General features: G+C 38.5%; 1 protein-coding gene across 2 annotated transcripts in view; it reads right to left on the bottom strand.

Moving 5' to 3' along the window:
- LOC134527466 (gamma-aminobutyric acid type B receptor subunit 1) overlaps nucleotides 1–23087 on the bottom strand; it is a 262732-nt gene that overhangs the window by 166752 nt on the left and 72893 nt on the right. For both annotated transcript variants that reach the window (XM_063360161.1, XM_063360160.1), the window contains exons 9-10: nucleotides 21036–21177; nucleotides 15272–15422 (exon numbers count right to left, since the gene is read on the bottom strand). In XM_063360161.1, coding sequence (XP_063216231.1) covers nucleotides 15272–15422; nucleotides 21036–21177 — 293 coding nt within the window. The remainder of the gene's footprint in view (nucleotides 1–15271; nucleotides 15423–21035; nucleotides 21178–23087) is intronic.

A 23087-nucleotide genomic window follows, 5' to 3' on the forward strand; every position in this document is an offset into this window, starting at 1 on the left:
ACCAGGAGTGTTTTTTGGTCGTCTCTTTTTATTTGGAGGGCCATCTTCATACTGGAGACAGCTAATTTTTAAATCTGTTTGGAAGTACTTTTCTGGGCTTCGACCAAATTTGTTTTTCCATGGTATGAAGTGCCACCTAGGACCTCTGACATGGGCCAGTCCAGCTCTCATACAACGAGCGTGATAAGAGCCTCTTTTAGCAAAGTTTACTAGTTTTCCACCTGAAAACTTAGCTACCATACTCATATATCGCTCAACCTGATTTTTAGTTTTTTTAAGTACTACAAGTCTATCATATTTCATTACCATAGGATCAAGAGCCTTTTCAATAGCTTCCATAATCCCCCACTCTTTCACCAATGTCACAAAATTTTCAATTGTATTTTTTCTTTTTCAGTATTCTACACGGCAGTTTTCGTGACAACCGAATACATGGCGAGGACCATTTTTTTATGTCAAGTTTCAATCGAACGACAGATTTACCAACAAGAGATGTTCCAGCAATTTCGATTGCTTTTCTAGCGCCGGATTTTAATCTTACTATTCTTGATTCAAGCAAACGACGCGCAGAAGGTGGAAATGACATATTTCTGGAAAATTTGTGAAAATGGTTTTTTTACAATGGGGTTTGCACATTCAATTTTTATGACTTCCCTTCCGTAAGGAACTCGCTGCTTTATTCTAGAGTAAACACTGAATCTCCGTCACCAAAGTATTTTAACAAGTGCTGCTCAACACTCCCGCAGAACCCTTCTACTATTATAGTTTGTTCCATTACAGTGCTTGGACCACTATAGTTTTTAAAGCAAAGATGTTCATTCACCTTTTTGTCTCTGAGTCTTGCAAATTTTCATGCGAAGCAATACTTCCCTTTCACTCCCAGGTACACGAGTTGGTTTGTTTCGGCTCCGATAATGCAATTCTTCAAAAGAAAAAAAAGATAACATGCACATTTTGACTGGATGTTATAAGTACTGAAATATTTTATTTGGTGAACAACAGACTATAGAGTAAGCATTGGTGTAAACAGGAAGATAACTCACCACTACACTTGAATTGTAACTATGTCAGTCAGTCCTCTTATTCCAGCCGCCGTCCCCTACGACACTAATATGTGGTGTATCATTTTCTACGTTCCCTATGGCAATAGCTAGTTTTTTTTTTTTTTCATTCTCTATCATTTTCTTGGAAAGTTGTCTTTGCCGAAATTAAATTAAAAAAACCATTGTAGTAATAGCGTTAAGAAAAGTTATGCAAATCACATGTACACATATTTCACTACACAAATCTATCACATTATATGGTTGTGCGAATAGTGGATTTTGGTGGTCGAAAATTTTTGAATCGAACAGGAATTTTTTTTTAAATTTATTGCGAATAATTTTAAAGTCGAAAATTTATCTTACATTTTCACTTAGATAGATACATAACAATACAGAACACATGTAGTGAAAATAGTAATACTATATTAACTTTTGCAGACAAAGTGAAAATTGTACCATGTTTATTAACTATTGAAGCAATGTAAACATCATTAATATGCACATTTCTCAGATAGAAATATTAAAAAGTGCAGTGTTGTACTTTTTAAAATTAAAATTAAAATCCAAATCCCATGACCGCAATGAATAACGGAAAAGGGGGGGGGGGAAGTTGAGAATTTGTAAAATTTGAAGGAAGTATGTTGGAAAATAACTTGTTGCACTCATGGATGCCGCGTGTTGAGATCCTCTTCAAGAGAACTATACTACCAACCAGCTTGTGTTAGCTACCCAAGGTCGACGGCCCACTGAAGAGTAGATGGTATTTGAGATTCAGCACTTCGTTTCGTGTTGTCACTGGGCGCCCTCACACGTACTTACGTACTACACGTACCCACACCACTTGGGGCAGACATTCTCAGCTGCCCGAAAGTAGCGGCAATCTCCTGATAGTTCTGTAGATCTCTTTCCAGGAGTGTCACGTGAAGGCTGACATTTCACGAATGTGGTAGCACGGTCGTGGGCGGCGAGTGCTAAGAGATGGTGTTATCATCTTGTAACGCGTGTATTTATAAATGTGTTTGTATGTAAATCTGTTTAGTTTCGCTATTTAAAACGTGATTATCTTAAAATGTTCATTGGTTACCAAAAAGTAATCAGTAGGTAGAAACCAGAGTCTATAACTGTAACTGCCATTTTTACTTCCACGTATTATCATAACGAAAAAAGCAACCGTTTTTGCGGAGCGTCACAATACGACTGGGCACATAGCGGCGGTGAGGACTGCCATACACACAGTGTGTGAGGTAACATTGCGTGAAATATACCCTGCATTATTTGAATGCTGATATTGTTTCCGTAGATGCTAGCTGCCAGACGAACGGTCACGTGTCACGGCTTGTTTTGGTATCAATTCAGGTCCTACATGTACTTGTAAGCTACCAGTTTTTTTCATAAGACAGCCATCTATTTAGGGAAATAAATAGTTAGATATAACAGTGTAATATTTTCGTGCTAGAGAAGGTTGAATACGGATTCAAGAGAAAAAAAAAGTTTTTATTAAGTTAGATCGGGGATGGTCAAAACTAGCCTAAATGACAATAACGATGCTATTACCTGGAATCGTGAAGTTTCGTATGATTAAGAGTTTACTGTATATCGGCAAATAAGCAATGACTATAATATCTTATGAAAAAAAAAGAGAAGTTTGGCTTAACCTGAGTAACAACCAGCAACTACAGATGTGCCTATAAATATTCGCAATTTTAATCTTTGATATTCGACTTCCGAATGTGAATAGTTCATAAATAACTGCGCAACTATTCGTGTTTACGAATATCCACACACCCCAATACATTTTCCATTTTTTTTTTGTGACTAATATTGGTATACTAAAATTAAATACTTATTTTTTGGCAACTAATAAGATTTTCAAACTGTTGTCTCATTGCTATGTGGATTCATTCAATGTAGCTTCCTAAGTAAAAACAAAATAATGCCTGATAAAGGGATTTATCTTTAAGTTACATTCAGAAAGTCGTCTAAAATTTACTATTATTCTTTTTCCTCCGAAGAACAGAATAACTTAAAATGTTATGTAATAGTACAATGGTATATTTACCTACCGGCTGCTTAATCTACTGAGCCTTTTATTTAATGTAAACCTTAGCATGCAGTATGGAATCCATTATGAAACTTTTCGCACAGCGGATCTAAGCTATTCCAAAATATGTAAAATATATTTAACCTATCTAAGGAACAAGTTTCAAGTTTCCACTTTTGGTTCACATTGTCTTGAACTCCAACAAAAAAGGAGGAGGGGAGGGGGGGATAAGAGAGAAACTATCTCACAGCTAGTGCACTGAGATTCTCACGGTAGACGAATTAAGTAAACATTATTTACGGAGTAACGAATGGTGCTAAGAAATTAAGTTTGCCGCTGAATATGGGTTGAATTCCCCAACGTAGCCAGTAGTATAGGAAAGTATGTTCTGGCGCAGGCGTCAGGGTGTGGTGCCTGTGGTGCCGACCGCCATATTGGATTGTAACGTCACGGCGGCCATCTTGGAGGAGTGTAACGGGACATAGCGTAACGGGACAAGTTTGACCTTGACCTTTGACCCTCAAAATTCGCCAAAATTGGGCAAAAATTGCCCAAAATTCCTCAAAATTCGTCAAAATTTACATTTCTGTGAAAAAAATTCCGCCAAAAATTCTCAAAAAATTCCACAATCCAAAAATTAGAATTTCGAAAAATCATCAAAAGTCGTTTTGCCCTAGAAAGAACCCAAATTCCTAAAAGAGGCTTAAGCATCCTTGTCTACAGCCTCCGATAAGCCTCTGACGTCATCTAGGATTATGACCGCCATCTTGGATGGTTGTGACCTTGACCTTGACCCCGGCGGCCATTTTGGATCCGCCATCTTGGATCCGCCATTTTGGATGACGTAATTGTATGTTCTCGAAAATTCCGGTGATGTGATTGCCGCCATATTGGATGATGACGTCACCGGTGCAATTTTCGTTACGGCCGCCATCTTTAACTTTTTTATTTACTATCCCATTTTAATGAATTTTTTTTTAAATTATAAAAAAAATCAAATAATAAAATTTTAATAAAAAATATTTAAAAAATAAACTTTTACGACACGGAGTTCGGAGTCCTCGGTTCGAACCCGGTGAGGGCAAAAAAAAATGGCGACCGATCCTTCCCTCACAGTGACTGCTGGCATACTGACTCCCACCACTTTTTTCATAGCATATATATCATCCGGCAGTATGACGTCATGTACGCCATCTTGAAATTTGGACGCCATCTTGAAAATCTTTATTTATTATCCGATTTTAATGAAAAAAATTCCAAAATTCATCAAAAAATTAACATATTTCAATTCTGTTTGATTATATCGATGTACGTCCTTGGTTCGATTCCCGGCGAGAGTAAACGGTCGATCCTTCCTCCATGAAAGCTACCTAGACTGATATACCACCACCAGTACCAAGGTACATATCATCAACTGGTATGACATCATGTCCGCCATCTTGTCTTCATCCGCTGGAGACCACCATCTTGTTTTCGTCTGCTAGAGTGTGCCGATACCATGTAGTATAATTATCTGGTCACTATACTTGTGTCCTCAACTGTTGACATTGAACATTGACCTTGAACTTTGACCTTGACCTTGAAATTTGACTTTGTCCTGGAAATTTGACTCTGTCCTTGTCGACCATCATGGATCCGACATTTTATGTTCAGTACATGCTACCAGAGGATACCACCTGCTAGAGTACGCCATCTTGTGTGTGTGTGTACTTGTATTATAGAGTACATTTCCATCTGGATAATTTTATTCTAACCCGCTACAGTGCAGTAATCATTTATTACCGAGGTGCCCCCGCCATCTTGAAATTTGACCGCCATCTTGAAATCATGTAATAATGTAGCTAGAAAAGCGGGAAAAAATCCAAAATTCATTAAATAAATCACTCATTAACTTACATATCGATTCGATCCGCTCCAGTCCTTGGTTCGATCCTCGATCGATGCAAAACATTTAATTTTATGAAAAAAAAGTAATAATTCCAATAAACCATGTTCAACATTCTTAAAGAGACTTTAAATCATCTACTACCATCATCCTATCAGACATCAAGACCACCATATTGATAATTCATAATTGTAATGCTAGAGATTCGGGAAAAAATCCAAAATTCATTAAATAAATTTGTAATCCATATAATGATTGATTGGATCGACTAAGGTCCTTGGTTAGATCCCTAGCCGATACAAAACAACTTTAATTAAAAAAATACTAAAAAAGTGTTAGGTTTGAGAAAATAAAAACACCACAAGTTCTTTTAAAAAAATTGTATTACATAAATTCAATACACTACTACAAGTACAAAAAAACACTGACAAATTAGCAAAGCCTTTTGGATTCCTCGATTCAAACAGTCTTCTTATTGTACGGACTAAGCCTTTTACATGACTTTAAATGTCTATTCGATCCGGTCATCACCACAGCCACAGACGGACTGAAGTCCATATCACCAGGGTCTCACTTATATAGACTCATCAGCCGGTACAACACAAGAGTCAAAAAAATAACCATGTTCATTATACGCGCACTTAACTTTCTCGGAGCATTTTTTATAATGAAGATGTAAGCTATCAAGACGTGAAATTAGTTTTTTGCACTTATTGCACTGAAATTGTATTCTTTTAACATTACTAGAACAACTGCTTCTTTCATGTCTGCGAGCATTTGAGGTGATAGTAAATGATGCGTCACAGTATTTTCACTGACGCAATGTACGCTCTTCATTAGTTGAAGAATCCATTGCTGATGATGAAACTTCGGATGATGGTGGAACAGCACATATCGAAGTCTCCTCCAGTGTTGTCAGAGGCGTTGCCAACGGGATCTGCTCCAACATCGTCGGCGCTGGCGTCATGGTTCCCGTAGTCGATGGTACATCCTCCATCGAGTTCGACGTTAAAGTCGGTAAAGATGCCATCGAAGTCTCAAGAACAGGCAATTATACGACTTATGCACCAGAAGAAACAAACTAGGTGATCCGTACACCGTCAACGGCAGTAACAAACTGAGCGTCCTGCTGTCTAGGACTCGCTTATATACATGCACCGGATGGAATAATACGCTAGTCAAATCAAGAACAATTTATTATAATACTAGAGTCAAAACAACATTAAAAAAATAGAAGCACCATCAACAAAAAAAAGGCAGCACATTTGGAAGCACCGACAACGAAAAAGGCAGCACCATCATCGAAAAGGCCGCACATTTGTCATTGGCTCCAATATTCATTGGCTCCAATATTCATTGGTTCCATCAGTCTATTGATTCTATCAGTCTAGTGACTCCAACAGTCATTGACACCAACAGCCTTTTTCTTCATCAGCTCCAATGATATTTGGCTAGAATGCTACGAGTCTAAGAGACTATGAGGCTACAATTCTACGAGTGTACAAGACTCCTCCAACTACCTTCAAGTGTATAAAGCTCCAAATGCTCCAACAGCTCCAACACGCAATGTACGCAATGTACGCGCAATACACACAGTACACACACAGGAAACGGAAAGTACACACAGTACACACAGGAAACGGAACGTACACACAGTACACACAGGAAACGGAACGTACACACAGTACACACAGGAAACGGAACGTACACACAGTACACACAGGAAACGGAACGTACACACAGTACACACAGGAAACGGAACGTACACACAGTACACACAGGAAACGAAACGTACACACAGTACACACAGGAAACGAAACGTACACACAGTACACACAGGAAACAGAACGTACACACAGTACACACAGGAAACGGAACGTACACACAATGACTACACTTCGTTCGCGCAGTATAAGCATTTAATGAGAACGAAGCACGTTTGGACGGAAATTCTATAAAACGAAAGCTCATTTAACGAAAAGGAGGCGCATTCTCTCGTTCATTCAACTTGGTAGGATGCAATCGACAATGATAAGTTAGGATATAATCTCTCCAACAGTCTATGAATCCAACAGTTTATATTTCCATTAGCCATCGACTCCAACAGTCATTGACTCCAACAGTCATTGGCTCCAACAGTCATTGCCTCCAACAGCTCCAAATGGCTCTAACAGCTCCAAATGGATCCAAATGCTCCAAACGACCTCCAAATGCTTGACAGCTCCAAATGGCTCCTAATGCTCCAAACGGCCTCCAAATGGCTCCAACAGCCTCCAAATGCTTAACACATCTCCAAATGGCTCCAAATGCTCCAAACGGCCTCCAAATGCTTGACAGCTCCAAATGTCTCCAGCAGCTCCAAATGCTCCAAATGGCTCCAACAGCTCCAACAGCTCCAAATGGCTCCAACAGCTCAAAATGCTCCAAACGGTCTCCAAATGGCTCCAACAGCTCCAACAGCCACCAAATGCTTAACTCAGCTCCAAATGGCTCCAAATGTTCCAAACGGCCTTCAAATGCTTGACAGCTCCAAATGCTCCAAATGGCTCCAACAGCTCCAAAAGGCTCCAAATGCTTCAAAAGACTCCAAATGCTCCAACAGCTCCAAATGGCTCCATCAGCTCCAACAGCTCCAAAAAAAAGGCTCCAAATGCTCCAACAGCCTCCAAATGCTTAACACAGCGCCAGATGCTTCAAAAGGCTCCAATTATCGCATCTGTCTTCGTCGGCATTTTCTCTTTTGCTCCCACTGCTCCAACAGCATTATGTTATATGATTCCATGGATACTTTGTTACGTAGCTACAGGTCTACGAGGTTCCAATGCATCATGTTTACGAAGCTTCCAGGACACGAGGCTACATGGCTACGAGACTACATGACTCTAACTGATTACAATAGCACCACTCAGTGGTGAGAGTTAGGTTATCTAATGCAAAGCAAATTGATGTAAGTAGTTCTGACTGTCATCAACAGATGTAGCCACGTGTTGCTTGCAGGTAAATATTAATTAGTTATTTTATGTGGGATGCGGGATGCTCACTAACGATCGCAAAAGAAGGAGGGCTTCGCTAGACACCAAGGAGAAGGAAGTTCGTCTTACATGTTAATGCTTCGCTGATGTCTCATGGCATATTATTTGACTGAGTAATGGTTGTTTATTTCTTTAATTCCACCTGGTAAAATTATTGCAAGGGTCAATTTATTAGAAGAAATTCACTAATTAAATGTAGCTCTGAATAAAATGACATGACTCATTAGGTAAATATCCTTCATGCAGATATCGATTTCACACAAATAATCAGCAGCACTCAGAGAAAATCATTAGATGTCTAGCCAGGAATAACCAGAAGCACTTGGAGAAAACCATCAAATTATTAACAAGAATAATCAGGAGCACACGGAGAAAACGTAATGACAAGAATAATCAGGAGCACACGGAGAAAACATAATAACAAGAATAATCGGGAGCACACGGAGAAAACCACCACACGTTTTCTTGATATCATAAAATTAGAGGAAAAAAAAATTAATAAAAAATTTAAAATAAAAACAAAAAATACATAAGATTCTGCTAGCTTGTGAACTTCTCATTGATGAGCAAAGATAGAGTTCTAGTACAAGCCAGAATTTTATGTATTTTTTGTTTTTATTTTAAATTTTTTATTAATTTTTTTTTTCCTCTAATTTTATGATATCAAGAAAACGTGTGGTGGTTTTCTCCGTGTGCTCCCGATTATTCTTGTTATTATGTTTTCTCCGTGTGCTCCTGATTATTCTTGTCATTACGTTTTCTCCGTGTGCTCCTGATTATTCTTGTTAATAATTTGATGGTTTTCTCCAAGTGCTTCTGGTTATTCCTGGCTAGACATCTAATGATTTTCTCTGAGTGCTGCTGATTATTTGTGTGAAATCGATCTCTGCATGAAGGATATTTACCTAATGAGTCATGTCATTTTATTCAGAGCTACATTTAATTAGTGAATTTCTGCTAATAAATTGACACTTGCAATAATTTTACCAGGTGGAATTAAAGAAATAAACAACCATTACTCAGTCAAATAATATGCCATGAGACATCAGCGAAGCATTAACATGTAAGACGAACTTCCTTCTCCTTGGTGTCTAGCGAAGCCCTCCTTCTTTTGCGATCGTTAGTGAGCATCCCGCATCCCACATAAAATAACTAATTAATATTTACCTGCAAGCAACACGTGGCTACATCTGTTGATGACAGTCAGAACTACTTACATCAATTTGCTTTGCATTAGATAACCTAACTCTCACCACTGAGTGGTGCTATTGTAATCAGTTAGAGTCATGTAGTCTCGTAGCCATGTAGCCTCGTGTCCTGGAAGCTTCGTAAACATGATGCATTGGAACCTCGTAGACCTGTAGCTACGTAACAAAGTATCCATGGAATCATATAACATAATGCTGTTGGAGCAGTGGGAGCAAAAGAGAAAATGCCGACGAAGACAGATGCGATAATTGGAGCCTTTTGAAGCATCTGGCGCTGTGTTAAGCATTTGGAGGCTGTTGGAGCATTTGGAGCCTTTTTTTTGGAGCTGTTGGAGCTGATGGAGCCATTTGGAGCTGTTGGAGCATTTGGAGTCTTTTGAAGCATTTGGAGCCTTTTGGAGCTGTTGGAGCCATTTGGAGCATTTGGAGCTGTCAAGCATTTGAAGGCCGTTTGGAACATTTGGAGCCATTTGGAGCTGAGTTAAGCATTTGGTGCTGTTGGAGCTGTTGGAGCCATTTGGAGACCGTTTGGAGCATTTTGAGCTGTTGGAGCCATTTGGAGCTGTTGGAGCCATTTGGAGCATTTGGTGCTGCTGGAGACATTTGGAGCTGTCAAGCATTTGGAGGCCGTTTGGAGCATTTGGAGCCATTTGGAGATGTGTTAAGCATTTGGAGGCTGTTGGAGCCATTTGGAGGCCGTTTGGAGCATTAGGAACATTTGGAGCTGTCAAGCATTTGGAGGTCGTTTGGAGCATTTGGATCCATTTGGAGCTGTTGGAGCCATTTGGAGCTGTTGGAGGCAATGACTGTTGGAGCCAATGACTGTTGGAGTCAATGACTGTTGGAGTCGATGGCTAATGGAAATATAAATTGTTGGATTCATAGACTGTTGGAGAGATTATATCCTAACTTATCATTGTCGATTGCATCCTACCAAGTTGAATGAACGAGAGAATGCGCCTCCTTTTCGTTAAATGAGCTTTCGTTTTATAGAATTTCCGTCCAAACGTGCTTCGTTCTCATTAAATGCTTATACTGCGCGAACGAAGTGTAATCATTGTGTGTACGTTCCGTTTCCTGTGTGTACTGTGTGTACGTTCTGTTTCCTGTGTGTACTGTGTGTACGTTTCGTTTCCTGTGTGTACTGTGTGTACGTTTCGTTTCCTGTGTGTACTGTGTGTATGTTCCGTTTCCTGTGTGTACTGTGTGTACGTTCCGTTTCCTGTGTGTACTGTGTGTACGTTCCGTTTCCTGTGTGTACTGTGTGTACGTTCCGTTTCCTGTGTGTACTGTGTGTACGTTCCGTTTCCTGTGTGTACTGTGTGTACGTTCCGTTTCCTGTGTGTGTACTGTGTGTATTGCGCGTACATTGCGTACATTGCGTGTTGGAGCTGTTGGAGCATTTGGAGCTTTATACACTTGAAGGTAGTTGGAGGAGTCTTGTACACTCGTAGAATTGTAGCCTCATAGTCTCTTAGACTCGTAGCATTCTAGCCAAATATCATTGGAGCTGATGAAGAAAAAGGCTGTTGGTGTCAATGACTGTTGGAGTCACTAGACTGATAGAATCAATAGACTGATGGAACCAATGAATATTGGAGCCAATGAATATTGGAGCCAATGACAAATGTGCGGCCTTTTCGATGATGGTGCTGCCTTTTTCGTTGTCGGTGCTTCCAAATGTGCTGCCTTTTTTTTGTTGATGGTGCTTCTATTTTTTTAATGTTGTTTTGACTCTAGTATTATAATAAATTGTTCTTGATTTGACTAGCGTATTATTCCATCCGGTGCATGTATATAAGCGAGTCCTAGACAGCAGGACGCTCAGTTTGTTACTGCCGTCGACGGTGTACGGATCACCTAGTTTGTTTCTTCTGGTGCATAAGTCGTATAATTGCCTGTTCTTGAGACTTCGATGGCATCTTTACCGACTTTAACGTCGAACTCGATGGAGGATGTACCATCGACTACGGGAACCATGACGCCAGCGCCGACGATGTTGGAGCAGATCCCGTTGGCAACGCCTCTGACAACACTGGAGGAGACTTCGATATGTGCTGTTCCACCATCATCCGAAGTTTCATCATCAGCAATGGATTCTTCAACTAATGAAGAGCGTACATTGCGTCAGTGCAAATACTGTGACGCATCATTTACTATCACCTCAAATGCTCGCAGACATGAAAGAAGCAGTTGTTCTAGTAATGTTAAAAGAATACAATTTCAGTGCAATAAGTGCAAAAAACTAATTTCACGTCTTGATAGCTTACATCTTCATTATAAAAAATGCTCCGAGAAAGTTAAGTGCGCGTATAATGAACATGGTTATTGTTTTGACTCTTGTGTTGTACCGGCTGATGAGTCTATATAAGTGAGACCCTGGTGATATGGACTTCAGTCCGTCTGTGCCTGTGGTGATGACCGGATCGGATAGACATTTAAAGTCATGTAAAAGGCTTAGTCCGTACAATAAGAAGACTGTTTGAATCGAGGAATCCAAAAGGCTTTGCTAATTTGTCAGTGTTTTTTTGTACTTGTAGTAGTGTATTGAATTTATGTAATACAATTTTTTTAAAAGAACTTGTGGTGTTTTTATTTTCTCAAACCTAACACTTTTTTAGTATTTTTTTAATTAAAGTTGTTTTGTATCGGCTAGGGATCTAACCAAGGACCTTAGTCGATCAAATCAATCATTATATGGATTACAAATTTATTTAATGAATTTTGGATTTTTTCCCGAATCTCTAGCATTACAATTATGAATTATCAATATGGTGGTCTTGATGTCTGATAGGATGATGGTAGTAGATGATTTAAAGTCTCTTTAAGAATGTTGAACATGGTTTATTGGAATTATTACTTTTTTTTCATAAAATTAAATGTTTTGCATCGATCGAGGATCGAACCAAGGACTGGAGCGGATCGAATCGATATGTAAGTTAATGAGTGATTTATTTAATGAATTTTGGATTTTTTCCCGCTTTTCTAGCTACATTATTACATGATTTCAAGATGGCGGTCAAATTTCAAGATGGCGGGGGCACCTCGGTAATAAATGATTACTGCACTGTAGCGGGTTAGAATAAAATTATCCAGATGGAAATGTACTCTATAATACAAGTACACACACACACAAGATGGCGTACTCTAGCAGGTGGTATCCTCTGGTAGCATGTACTGAACATAAAATGTCGGATCCATGATGGTCGACAAGGACAGAGTCAAATTTCCAGGACAAAGTCAAATTTCAAGGTCAAGGTCAAATTTCAAGGTCAAGGTCAAAGTTCAAGGTCAATGTTCAATGTCAACAGTTGAGGACACAAGTATAGTGACCAGATAATTATACTACATGGTATCGGCACACTCTAGCAGACGAAAACAAGATGGTGGTCTCCAGCGGATGAAGACAAGATGGCGGACATGATGTCATACCAGTTGATGATATGTACCTTGGTACTGGTGGTGGTATATCAGTCTAGGTAGCTTTCATGGAGGAAGGATCGACCGTTTACTCTCGCCGGGAATCGAACCAAGGACGTACATCGATATAATCAAACAGAATTCAAATATGTTAATTTTTTGATGAATTTTGGAATTTTTTTCATTAAAATCGGATAATAAATAAAGATTTTCAAGATGGCGTCCAAATTTCAAGATGGCGTACATGACGTCATACTGCCGGATGATATATATGCTATGAAAAAAGTGGTGGGAGTCAGTATGCCAGCAGTCACTGTGAGGGAAGGATCGGTCGCCATTTTTTTTTGCCCTCACCGGGTTCGAACCGAGGACTCCGAACTCCGTGTCGTAAAAGTTTATTTTTTAAATATTTTTTATTAAAATTTTATTATTTGAATTTTTTTATAATTTAAAAAAAAAAATTTCATTAAAATGGGATAATAAATAAAAAAGTTAAAGATGGCGGCCGTAACGAAAATTGCACCGGTGACGTCATCATCCAATATGGCGGCAATCACATCACCGGAATTTTCGAGAACACACAATTACGTCATCCAAAATGGCGGATCCAAGATGGCGGATCCAAAATGGCCGCCGGGGTCAAGGTCAAGGTCACAACCATCCAAGATGGCGGTCATAATCCTAGATGACGTCAGAGGCTTATCGGAGGCTGTAGACAAGGATGCTTAAGCCTCTTTTAGGAATTTGGGTTCTTTCTAGGGCAAAACGACTTTTGATGATTTTTCGAAATTCTAATTTTTGGATTGTGGAATTTTTTGAGAATTTTTGGCGGAATTTTTTTCACAGAAATGTAAATTTTGACGAATTTTGAGGAATTTTGGGCAATTTTTGCCCAATTTTGGCGAATTTTGAGGGTCAAAGGTCAAGGTCAAACTTGTCCCGTTACGCTATGTCCCGTTACACTCCTCCAAGATGGCCGCCGTGACGTTACAATCCAATATGGCGGTCGGCACCACAGGCACCACACCCTGACGCCTGCGCCAGAACATACTTTCCTATACTACTGTAGCCATGTTAATTTTTTAAGTCTTACACATAGGAACTGAAATAATATATATTGAATTGTAAGGCACAATATTTTTATAAGCAGCAATTCGTTTAAAAGTTGGCTAGTTGTAACTAACAATTTGGCTTGGACAGCTTAATACTCACGTGAATGAAAACAATACAACCGAATTGAGAACCTCCTTTTTTTTTTAAGTCGGTTGAAAATTAACTTGTTTTCATGCTTACCAAATCTAATTTTCCACGTAGAACTGTTTGTTTACTCTTACTTTTAAGCTGAGGATTTTTTACCTAACTTATACTTACATAAAAATAAACGCATTTCTTGAATCAGGATAGTTCAGTTTGCAAAGCGTCACTTGAACACATTTCAAATTTTAAAAAAAATTGGAAGTTTTTGTAAAGCACATTATGGCACAAAATATTTTTTTGGTACAAACAAACTTTAAATTAAATGGAAAAAATAATTAAAACTATAAAAAATTTGGGTTCACCTTCTCTTAAAACCTTTAGCTTTTCGCAGCACATCCATGCGTCTCTGAATTGATAGCACTGTTCTTAGCTTTCTTCTCGTCGTTGACACAGTACTCCGCACCATTCAGATTATTTACTGGCACGGAGGAGGTGGGGTCAGATTCCGTTAGCCGAGGATGGGTCCGAAGTAATGGCAACACGGCAGCCGGCTGCATGCTCCCGCGCGCAAGACAGGCGCAAGTGAACCTACTCTCGGCCAGAAAAAATAGCTGAAAATGCAAAATACGAAATATTTCTTGTTCTAATAAAGTTAGCAGTATGCCACCGCTTACTTTTTTTATATTTACTTTAAAAGGAAAAATTCTGCAGACTCTAAATATTTGTATATCTTACAGCCTGTTTTTTAGACCACTTTTTCGGTTTTCCTTAATTTTAAAAACGTAAAATAAAATACTTATCAATATTTTTTCTACAATATTAATCTGACACATGATTTCTGTTGTAAAACTGCAGCAAGCAAGCCAAGTACGAAATTTTTATCTGAAAAATTGTAGAAGATGTAGAAAAAACTTTTTAACCTACAATTCCCTATCAAGTCGATGGACCAGGGACGGCCTTAACGAAAATTGGTTGTTTGGGAATTCCATGCTATCCATTAAAATTTATGCCCAGCAATTTATTTATTAATTAGAAGTAAATATGGAATTTAAATTGTATAATAAATTTATTTTAAAACATTATCAGCTGTGTATTTGCTTAAGTAAAATAATTTAGAGCCTACATATTACAAAAAACAAATTTCCGTAGACGAATACTCCAGAATCTAGTCAAAGATATATGTCAGTTTAAAGTAACATTTTGGTGCTCATAGTTTCATTGAACGTGTGTTCTTGAAACACTTTAAACCACTGCACAATCATACACATCAGCAAGCCTATATTGCAATCACTGGTTTAGTATAACTAATGCTACTACTAAGCAATTTAAAGTATTTTAATAAAGTTAGACTATATTGTTGAGTATTAACAGAAACGTGTTATAAAACAAATGCAAAATCATTGTGTGATAGATACTACCTAAGAGCAAAAGCAGCAGCAAAGTACCTTCTGTGACGGTACCAGATGTTGAAAGCTATCAGCCCCACGGCGCAGACAATCCCCAAGCACGAGACAGTCCACATGCAAATGAAGAGCGGCAAAGACACGGTGCGCAGCTCCCGCCTGACAATCGTACGGTCCTGCGGCACCTTGCCCCCTGCAAACAGTTCTCAGTGAAACAAACTGCTACCCACAGCGTCCACAGTTATACAAACCAATGCTTCTTCCATGTATAGTGAGTGCTGTGGTACTTCGCCTCCTGCAAACTGTCAAAAAATGCACCATAGCCCCATCCACAGTTGCCTCACAGCTCCTTCCCCTATTCGAGCTTTTCGGCATCTTGCAAAGTGCAAAGAAGACATGAATGCTTACCATTCTGGATTTTATACTTTACATGTGTTGCCCCCAAATATCGTGAAAAGTAGCCAATCCTATATTGTAAACATACCGACTTTTGACCGGCATTTTAATGCTCCTGAAAGTTTAAAAAGATCCAATATGAATGTTTGATATTCAGGACTGGATACTCGCAGGTATTTCCCGCAAAGTTACTGAAGTACATATACTTCTTGAATGGTAGTCGTTCCCACTTTAGGCCTTGCTAAAATTCTGCAAAATGAATGATTGCCATTCAAAATGAGACACTTATCACTAATGTGCTGCAAATTAGTTAATTTTTGGCACAATTAAAATGTTCTAATTATGGACATTTAAAAGTAATTTTCGCCATATTTTTCAAGGCTATTTTTTAATTTTATTTATTTTCCTTTATTTGCAGCCATTTTGGATTAAAAATTTTAAATCTAAAAAGCTCTTATACTACCGAGTTTAGTCCCTGGTTCAAACTCGACCAGTGCAAAAAGTAGTTGTATGATAAAAATAGATAAATAATTATAATAAAATTTTAATTGAAATTTTTACATAATGAATACTGGACGTTTGTACGTAACTTATGAAGGAAATTTAAAAAAATTAAATCCTTCCCCCGAGGTGTCCACGAGTAACTGACATTCCTACCACTTCCACCAACCCTCCTCCCTTACACAAATAATTTTTCCCAATTCTTAGTACCCCCATTCCGGACACACAAACCCCCCCCCCCCCCCTAACACCTTATCACATACTATAATTCCCACCTCTCCAATAACTCTCCACCTGGCCCTATGAATACTGATTCAGGGCCTGGGGCACTCAGCTCGCAGTAGTTAACTGTCCCGTATCACCGAAACGGTGATGGTTACTTGTTGCGCGAGCAGTGCATAGATCATCACTGCAGTTGTAGCACTCACCAAAATGTGGTCGTTAGCGGCTCTGTACAAGGAGACGGAGTTACCGTATTGACTTATAGAATTCCAACTCGTCAACACGCCTACGTCTAAACATTCCTGCCACATAACCTGCAGCAGGATTAAGATATCCAGTACTGTTTGCCGTGTACGGAGCTAGTAGAGGCAGATCGTCTGTTCCCGACACTCCACATGCCAGATGCAGGTGCAAGAAGCAACGAGGAGTCCTACAGCCCAGGTCTCAATCGACTACCACATCAGACGCCACTTCGTGCAGCTTCCAGCAACAGAGGTTCAGCACGCTGGTTCTCACAAGCCTCTATGGGTCAGCACGTCAACCACTACCACATCGAAGACTCGGCAAGCCAAATGTTGTCACATCAGTGGCCCCATCACATAAGTCACTTCAAGATCTGATATTATGTAAGTACCGACATTTACCATGTTTTGCAACATTCAATGCTTTATATTCCAAGAGGACTACACAGTCAAACAACTTTTCGTAACATCCATCAACGATGACGGTGAAGAAACTCATGTACAGGCCTACACCTTTAAACCTCCATACAAATTGTCTGTTCTGAACCTAATATCACAGAGTGGAAATTGCAAAATTGCTAACGAAAAACACTCAATTCATTTAGTTGTATCGGACCTTTTTGGTTCAGAAGATTATGTTTTCTACGTTCTCAGATGTGATAAAAATTAATTTTAAGTGATTATTGCAGTGAAAAAATAATCTATCTTTCAAAACAGAGTACAGACGCATCAAGATTTGCGGAAAGTAAATAGAAAGGTGTAGTATTTTTTTAATGAAAAATATGGTTATACGAAAACCCATATATTTAAAAAGAAATGTCCTGAGCTGTGATTTTATTTCGAACAGACTAACTCTATAAAATTGTATTTATGTGTATATTATTATTTTTTCCTTTGTAAATAACAGTAAGATAGGGTAAATTGGTGTAAATTATTTCGTAAATAAAAATATCAATGTCTGTGTTTTATTCAATTTTATGCTTTTATTTCTTTACTGAGCCTTGATGCATAATGGTTTGTAAAGTGCAAAATATGTAAATAAAAACTTTTGAATTGAATTGAATTGTCCTTAGACTGTATTTTGTAAGTTTCTTTATTTTTTTTAGACATCAGGAGTATTGTTCTAAAACTAGCTGCCCGACCCGGCTTCGTACGGCTATACTAATGGAAAAAAATTAAGCCACATTTCCCATTTACAGTTTTGGTAAATAAAAAAAATTCAGTGAAAATGTATTACAATGCTGTATAATGTACCGGAGAGAAAATGAATAGCACCGATGGTTTCCCGACTCGTGCACGCAACGTATAACTGATGTACCCGTACTTCGCTACAGCAGTCTACAGGCAGATCACTCTTGCGCTGCTCATTATACATGCCCCTCCTTGTGGGTACGCCACTGCCGCGCGATGCCCGTTGCCATGGAGACGCAGAAGGCATGAACAATGCAAAATCCTGTTCTCATGCAGACAAAGTACCCACTGTTTCTTGGTTTTAACCACCCATGGCATCTAATTTTCGGAAAATGTCATCCTGCGTAACATAAGGAACATTAATGTGAAGTTTCAAGTCTGTAAAATATAAATACTTGAAAAAAGGGCAATAAAAAAACAAATTAAACACAGAGAGAGGGGAAAAAAACAATAGTTTAGGTTTGCGATTTAAAGTGATAAAAAGTATTTAAATACTAATTGAACTCTTATGAGGGTACTGATTGCTTCGTTGTTAATATCACACGGGTGTTTTTTTTTACTTGTATGGGAAAATTAAGAATGATAAGGCATCTAGTGCGTGGCAACAATGTTAATAAGCAATAGGAAATAAACTTCTAGCGCCTGAGGCATTGTCAACACACACTTCGTATGTGTACTGCATGTTGTATCTAACCCCCTCCAACGCATTTGATTCTAAATTGGACTTTTAGTAAGGATCCCTAATGTTATTGATAATATAATATAACCTATAGCCTTCCTCGATAAATGTACTATCCAACACTGAAAGAATTTTTCAAATCGGACCAGTGGTTCCTGAGATTAGCGCGTTCAAACAAACAAACAAACTCTTCAGCTTTATAATATTAGTATATAGATAAAAACACTGAAAATATATTTTATATAAGTAGAGGCTAATGTTTCCCTATATATAATATTTAATTTTCACACATATAGAAGCAGGTCTAATTGATACCTAATCTCTTTCGGTCCCCTCGCCATTCGCGCGCACCTTCTGTAACAAAGATACTTGTATTTTTAGTGCAACATGTTTCCACTGTGTTTACAGGTTTGAAACTATCAATACCACATAAAATGGCAGACATAAGTCTTTACCTTCATAAACAATGTACCTACACACATATATATATATATAATTTAGGTAAATACTTACAAACAACATCTTCATTTAGTATTGGAACATTAAAAATGTTGCCAGGTTACCGGTAAAGAAAAAAAACATTATGTTGGTGCACCTGCATTCTTCTTTAATGCCATGATATAAACCACCCAAGATCAGTTGGACCTGCTGACCGATTATGACAAGTAATTGTTTGTTGAGTCCGGAATCTCAACAGGAGTGGCTCAGTGTATTATGAGGCAATGCATGGCTAAAAACGCCTACACCCCAGAGATGTATGATCTCACTAAGCCTGCCAAATTTCCAACATATGTTGATGGAAATAATCTATACGGGTATATGTTCCTTCCCAGGCCATCACACCATTGAAAGTACCAAGTCGAGTACAATGTAGAGTATCCTGTTCGTATTTATCCCATCTCACAAGATCTTCCGTTCTTGCTTAGGAATGAATGTCTTCTCAATTCAACCCAGAGATAACTTCTGACCACTCTTGCCGACAAGTCCAATTACATAGACCACTACACTAATCTGAAGCAGATCTTTTCCTATGGGCTGAAAGTGACGAAGGTGTATAGTCATCCAATTTCGTCAGTCGGCATTGCTGAAACCATATATAGCATTAAATATTGGGAAAGGCCAAGCTGCAAGGAATGATTATGAGAAGGATTTCTATAAACTTGCCAATAATGCCACCTTTAGGAAGCTAATTGAAGTAACCTAAAGCAACAAGTAACAGAACTGGTTTGCAATAATAATTGTGAGTGCAAGCTTGTGGCTCGGCCCAAGTTAAAATATATCAATATATTTGATGATAGTCTCGCACTGGCTCAACTTTACCATTAAAAAATTGTTTTCGACAAGCTCATCTATGCAGGATTGACCAGTCTGGATCCATACAAAACCCTCATTAAGAACTGTTATTCTAAAATTGTGCAAACCTTAATATGAAGACAAGCTGGAACTTGCATATTCAATGTTGACATATTCATACATCAGACGGTACTAACGACTTATATAATAATCTGTAGGATCGTGTACGTTTAGATTGGTTTTAATGAGCATCTGTACTCGAATTGCAGTGCAAAAGTTATTGTAAAATTTAAAGATGAGTTCTGTTGAAGGCCTAAGAGAGAGTTTGTTGGAATGTGTGCCAAACTGTATACTCTCAAGAGCAAAGGTGGTGCAACGAAGAAAGTCAAAGGGATACGGCAAAGTCCTATGTGCATGTACTGGCAAATTAATCTAATTCTAATGTAATGAATAGATGCTGGACTCGCTTGGTGCAGTAAACAAACATAACTGAGTATTCTGAGCCCACGAATCGACCTTAATAGGTTAAAATGTTGGTGAGGGGGATTGAGGAATAGTGAATAAAAAAAGTAGTAAGGGAAGAGATAAGTGGGAAGGGAGAGAAATTATAATGTGAGTTATGGATGGGGGTGATGATTTTAGGAGGGGGGATTTATATCCATGCATGCCTTGGTGGAAGTGGTGGAGATAAGTCTGCTTGTGGACACCATGGAGGAAGGACTATTTTTTTTTTAATTTCCCTCATTTGGTACGAACTGAGGACTCTCCTATATTTACGATGCTATAATTTATTTATTAGAATTTTATTTTTAAAAATATTTTTATTACATGATTACTTATTGCCCTCGTCTCATTTGAACCAGGTACACTCAAAACTCAATGACATAATTTTTTTTATTAAATGTTTGAAAATGAATGTAATCCAAGATAGCATCCATTATTATGGTATGACATCATCCAAAATGGTGGTCGAGTCAAAGTCAAAGATCAAGGTTATCTTAGTTATGGCCAAAATGGCGGTATCCCGACACCTTGGAATTTCATCCAGAACCCAGCCACAAGATGCCCCTATTGCTAGTAACATATATTACTTAAATTTATTGCTAAATTTTACTCCTAAACACTTTTTCTTGTAAAACATGACTTTCTCCCTCAACTGCCAATTAAACAAAATGGTACCTAAAAATGACACATACGAACCAAGGTTCGTCTAACAGCAAATAGTAACCAGTGGCAGGACTCACACTCGTATGAAAGTGAGGGTTAACATGAGCAGGCTTACTTATCCACTTTTCCCTGTTGAGCCAGGTGAGGTTATCACTTTGGGTGTCGTAATAGCCCAGCTTCATGTAGCTGCCATTTACCATCTGCTCTATTTGGGTGAGCGCGATGCGGTCACCTTGCGAGCTGAATGCAACATGGCCCTGCACACAACACCCCATGCACACCTTCACTATAGCAGTCAACTACTAACATAGTGTTTGAACTGAACACTTTACACACTCAACAGCTACATTCAGTGCCAGAGTAATAGTGAGGCTGCATGATTGCTTTTCAGCCAAGGTCTCAACAGTTTACACTGCCGAATATTAAAAGTATTAAACTAAATGTAAACTTTACGAAATGTTGTATACATTTTTATCATTAAGAAAAGGCATTAATATATATTGTTATGAACGTGAGAGGCAAGGGCGTGACGCGCGCCAGGTGCCTGGCGGCCCCGCACGGCCACTGACGTCACACGTGTATTCCTTCGGGGATTATAGCGGCACGGCCTCGCCACCTCCCCCGCCACCGCGCCCTCCTTCCTCTGCGCTGTTGTCTATCCCTTAACATCCTGGGAATTCCGCGTGGAGTGGCGTGAATATGCGGCATTATTCTGGATGCTTCGAGTGTTGGGTTGGCCCGGTATGACGTGACATGTCACAACCACACCAGTTGGTTCCAGAAAGACTGCCAATGGAATAAAACTGGTGATGCCTGTCCTCTGTGGGAGTTCCGAGAGTTTGTACAGGCGAGTTGAGTGAAGTACAGGCGAGTTTGGCGAGAGACCCCCTTTGAGAGCGGCGTGACACGGAGCTACGGCACCATGCATGTGTGACCGAGTGGCGCGATACTGTGTATGTGGACAGGTGTGAGTTAAGAGGCGAACCACTGTTGGGCCTAGCTCTAGTGAGGATTGTGATTTTTGAACAGACATTTTTAAGTGCGAATGATTTGCGAACAGACATTAAGTGTGGTGATTAAATTAGTGATGTAAATATTGGTAATAAATAAACCTGTATAAAATAACTGGGTTATCCTTAAAACCCGATTTTCCCCACTCGTAACAATATACTTTGAGTGCAAAAGAACAAAAATTTCGTTTCTGTTACATAACCTGAACTAAACATAGACAAAGTGACAAAAAGTACTTAAATATTTTGTACATATTTGCACTTAATTCTTCCTTTAGTTTCCTTTAGTCATGTTTATGAGAACCTCAAATAAAAAAATACTGATAAAAATATTTTAAATCAAAGAATAATTTGGCTACTGGACTGGTTGAAGAAATTTGTCACTTTTTTTCTAACTTAACTATCCTTACTTCGCAGGGATTATGTTCTGTAAAAATATGTAAGTTTAAAATCTATTTTCAGAAGTACTGAGTAATGGTACATTATTTGATTCTACTTTGTAAAAATGAATCCATATTGCGTTTCGAATTTCCATCAATTACTTCTGTAATATTACAAAATAAGATATTACATTTCTTGTGTCATAAATATATAGTAAGGTGTGGCTATTCCACTCACTTTTAATTTAAATAACTTAAATAAATTTCAAATAACTAATGCGAAATTTTTAATTGAACCATGGAAAAGTGTGTGTTATTAGCAACATAAAAATATTCAGAAAAACCATTAAAAATACACGACTGCTATAAACCAATAAACCACATTAATCACAAAGAAACGGACAAACACTTACATTTGAAGTAAAATTGCATTGACCTGTGGGGCTATTTACCCATAGATTATTTTCTACAATTTACAAACCCATACCACATTTAAATTACTTTTTTTTTTGTAGCTCACTTCATGAAATCACACTTGACATTCTTGACATGCTATCTACATTTATTTCGAAAAATACTGAAATCCACAGAAACCACCCACATCGTGTGTTTTAATAATCGTTTATTCTACCCTATAACTTAACCGCTGCAGCAAAAATTTTAAACTTGACGTCGTACCTTCTGCGGCGGTAAAGCCCGGTCCCCACTCCGTCAGCACAAATCCCGCTGGCGGAACCCACCCCTCACGCGGCCCGCACGGTGGAAGTTCGCGATACC

Source organism: Bacillus rossius, chromosome 1, assembly GCF_032445375.1.
Source record: "Bacillus rossius redtenbacheri isolate Brsri chromosome 1, Brsri_v3, whole genome shotgun sequence".
NCBI lineage: Eukaryota > Metazoa > Arthropoda > Insecta > Phasmatodea > Bacillidae > Bacillus > Bacillus rossius.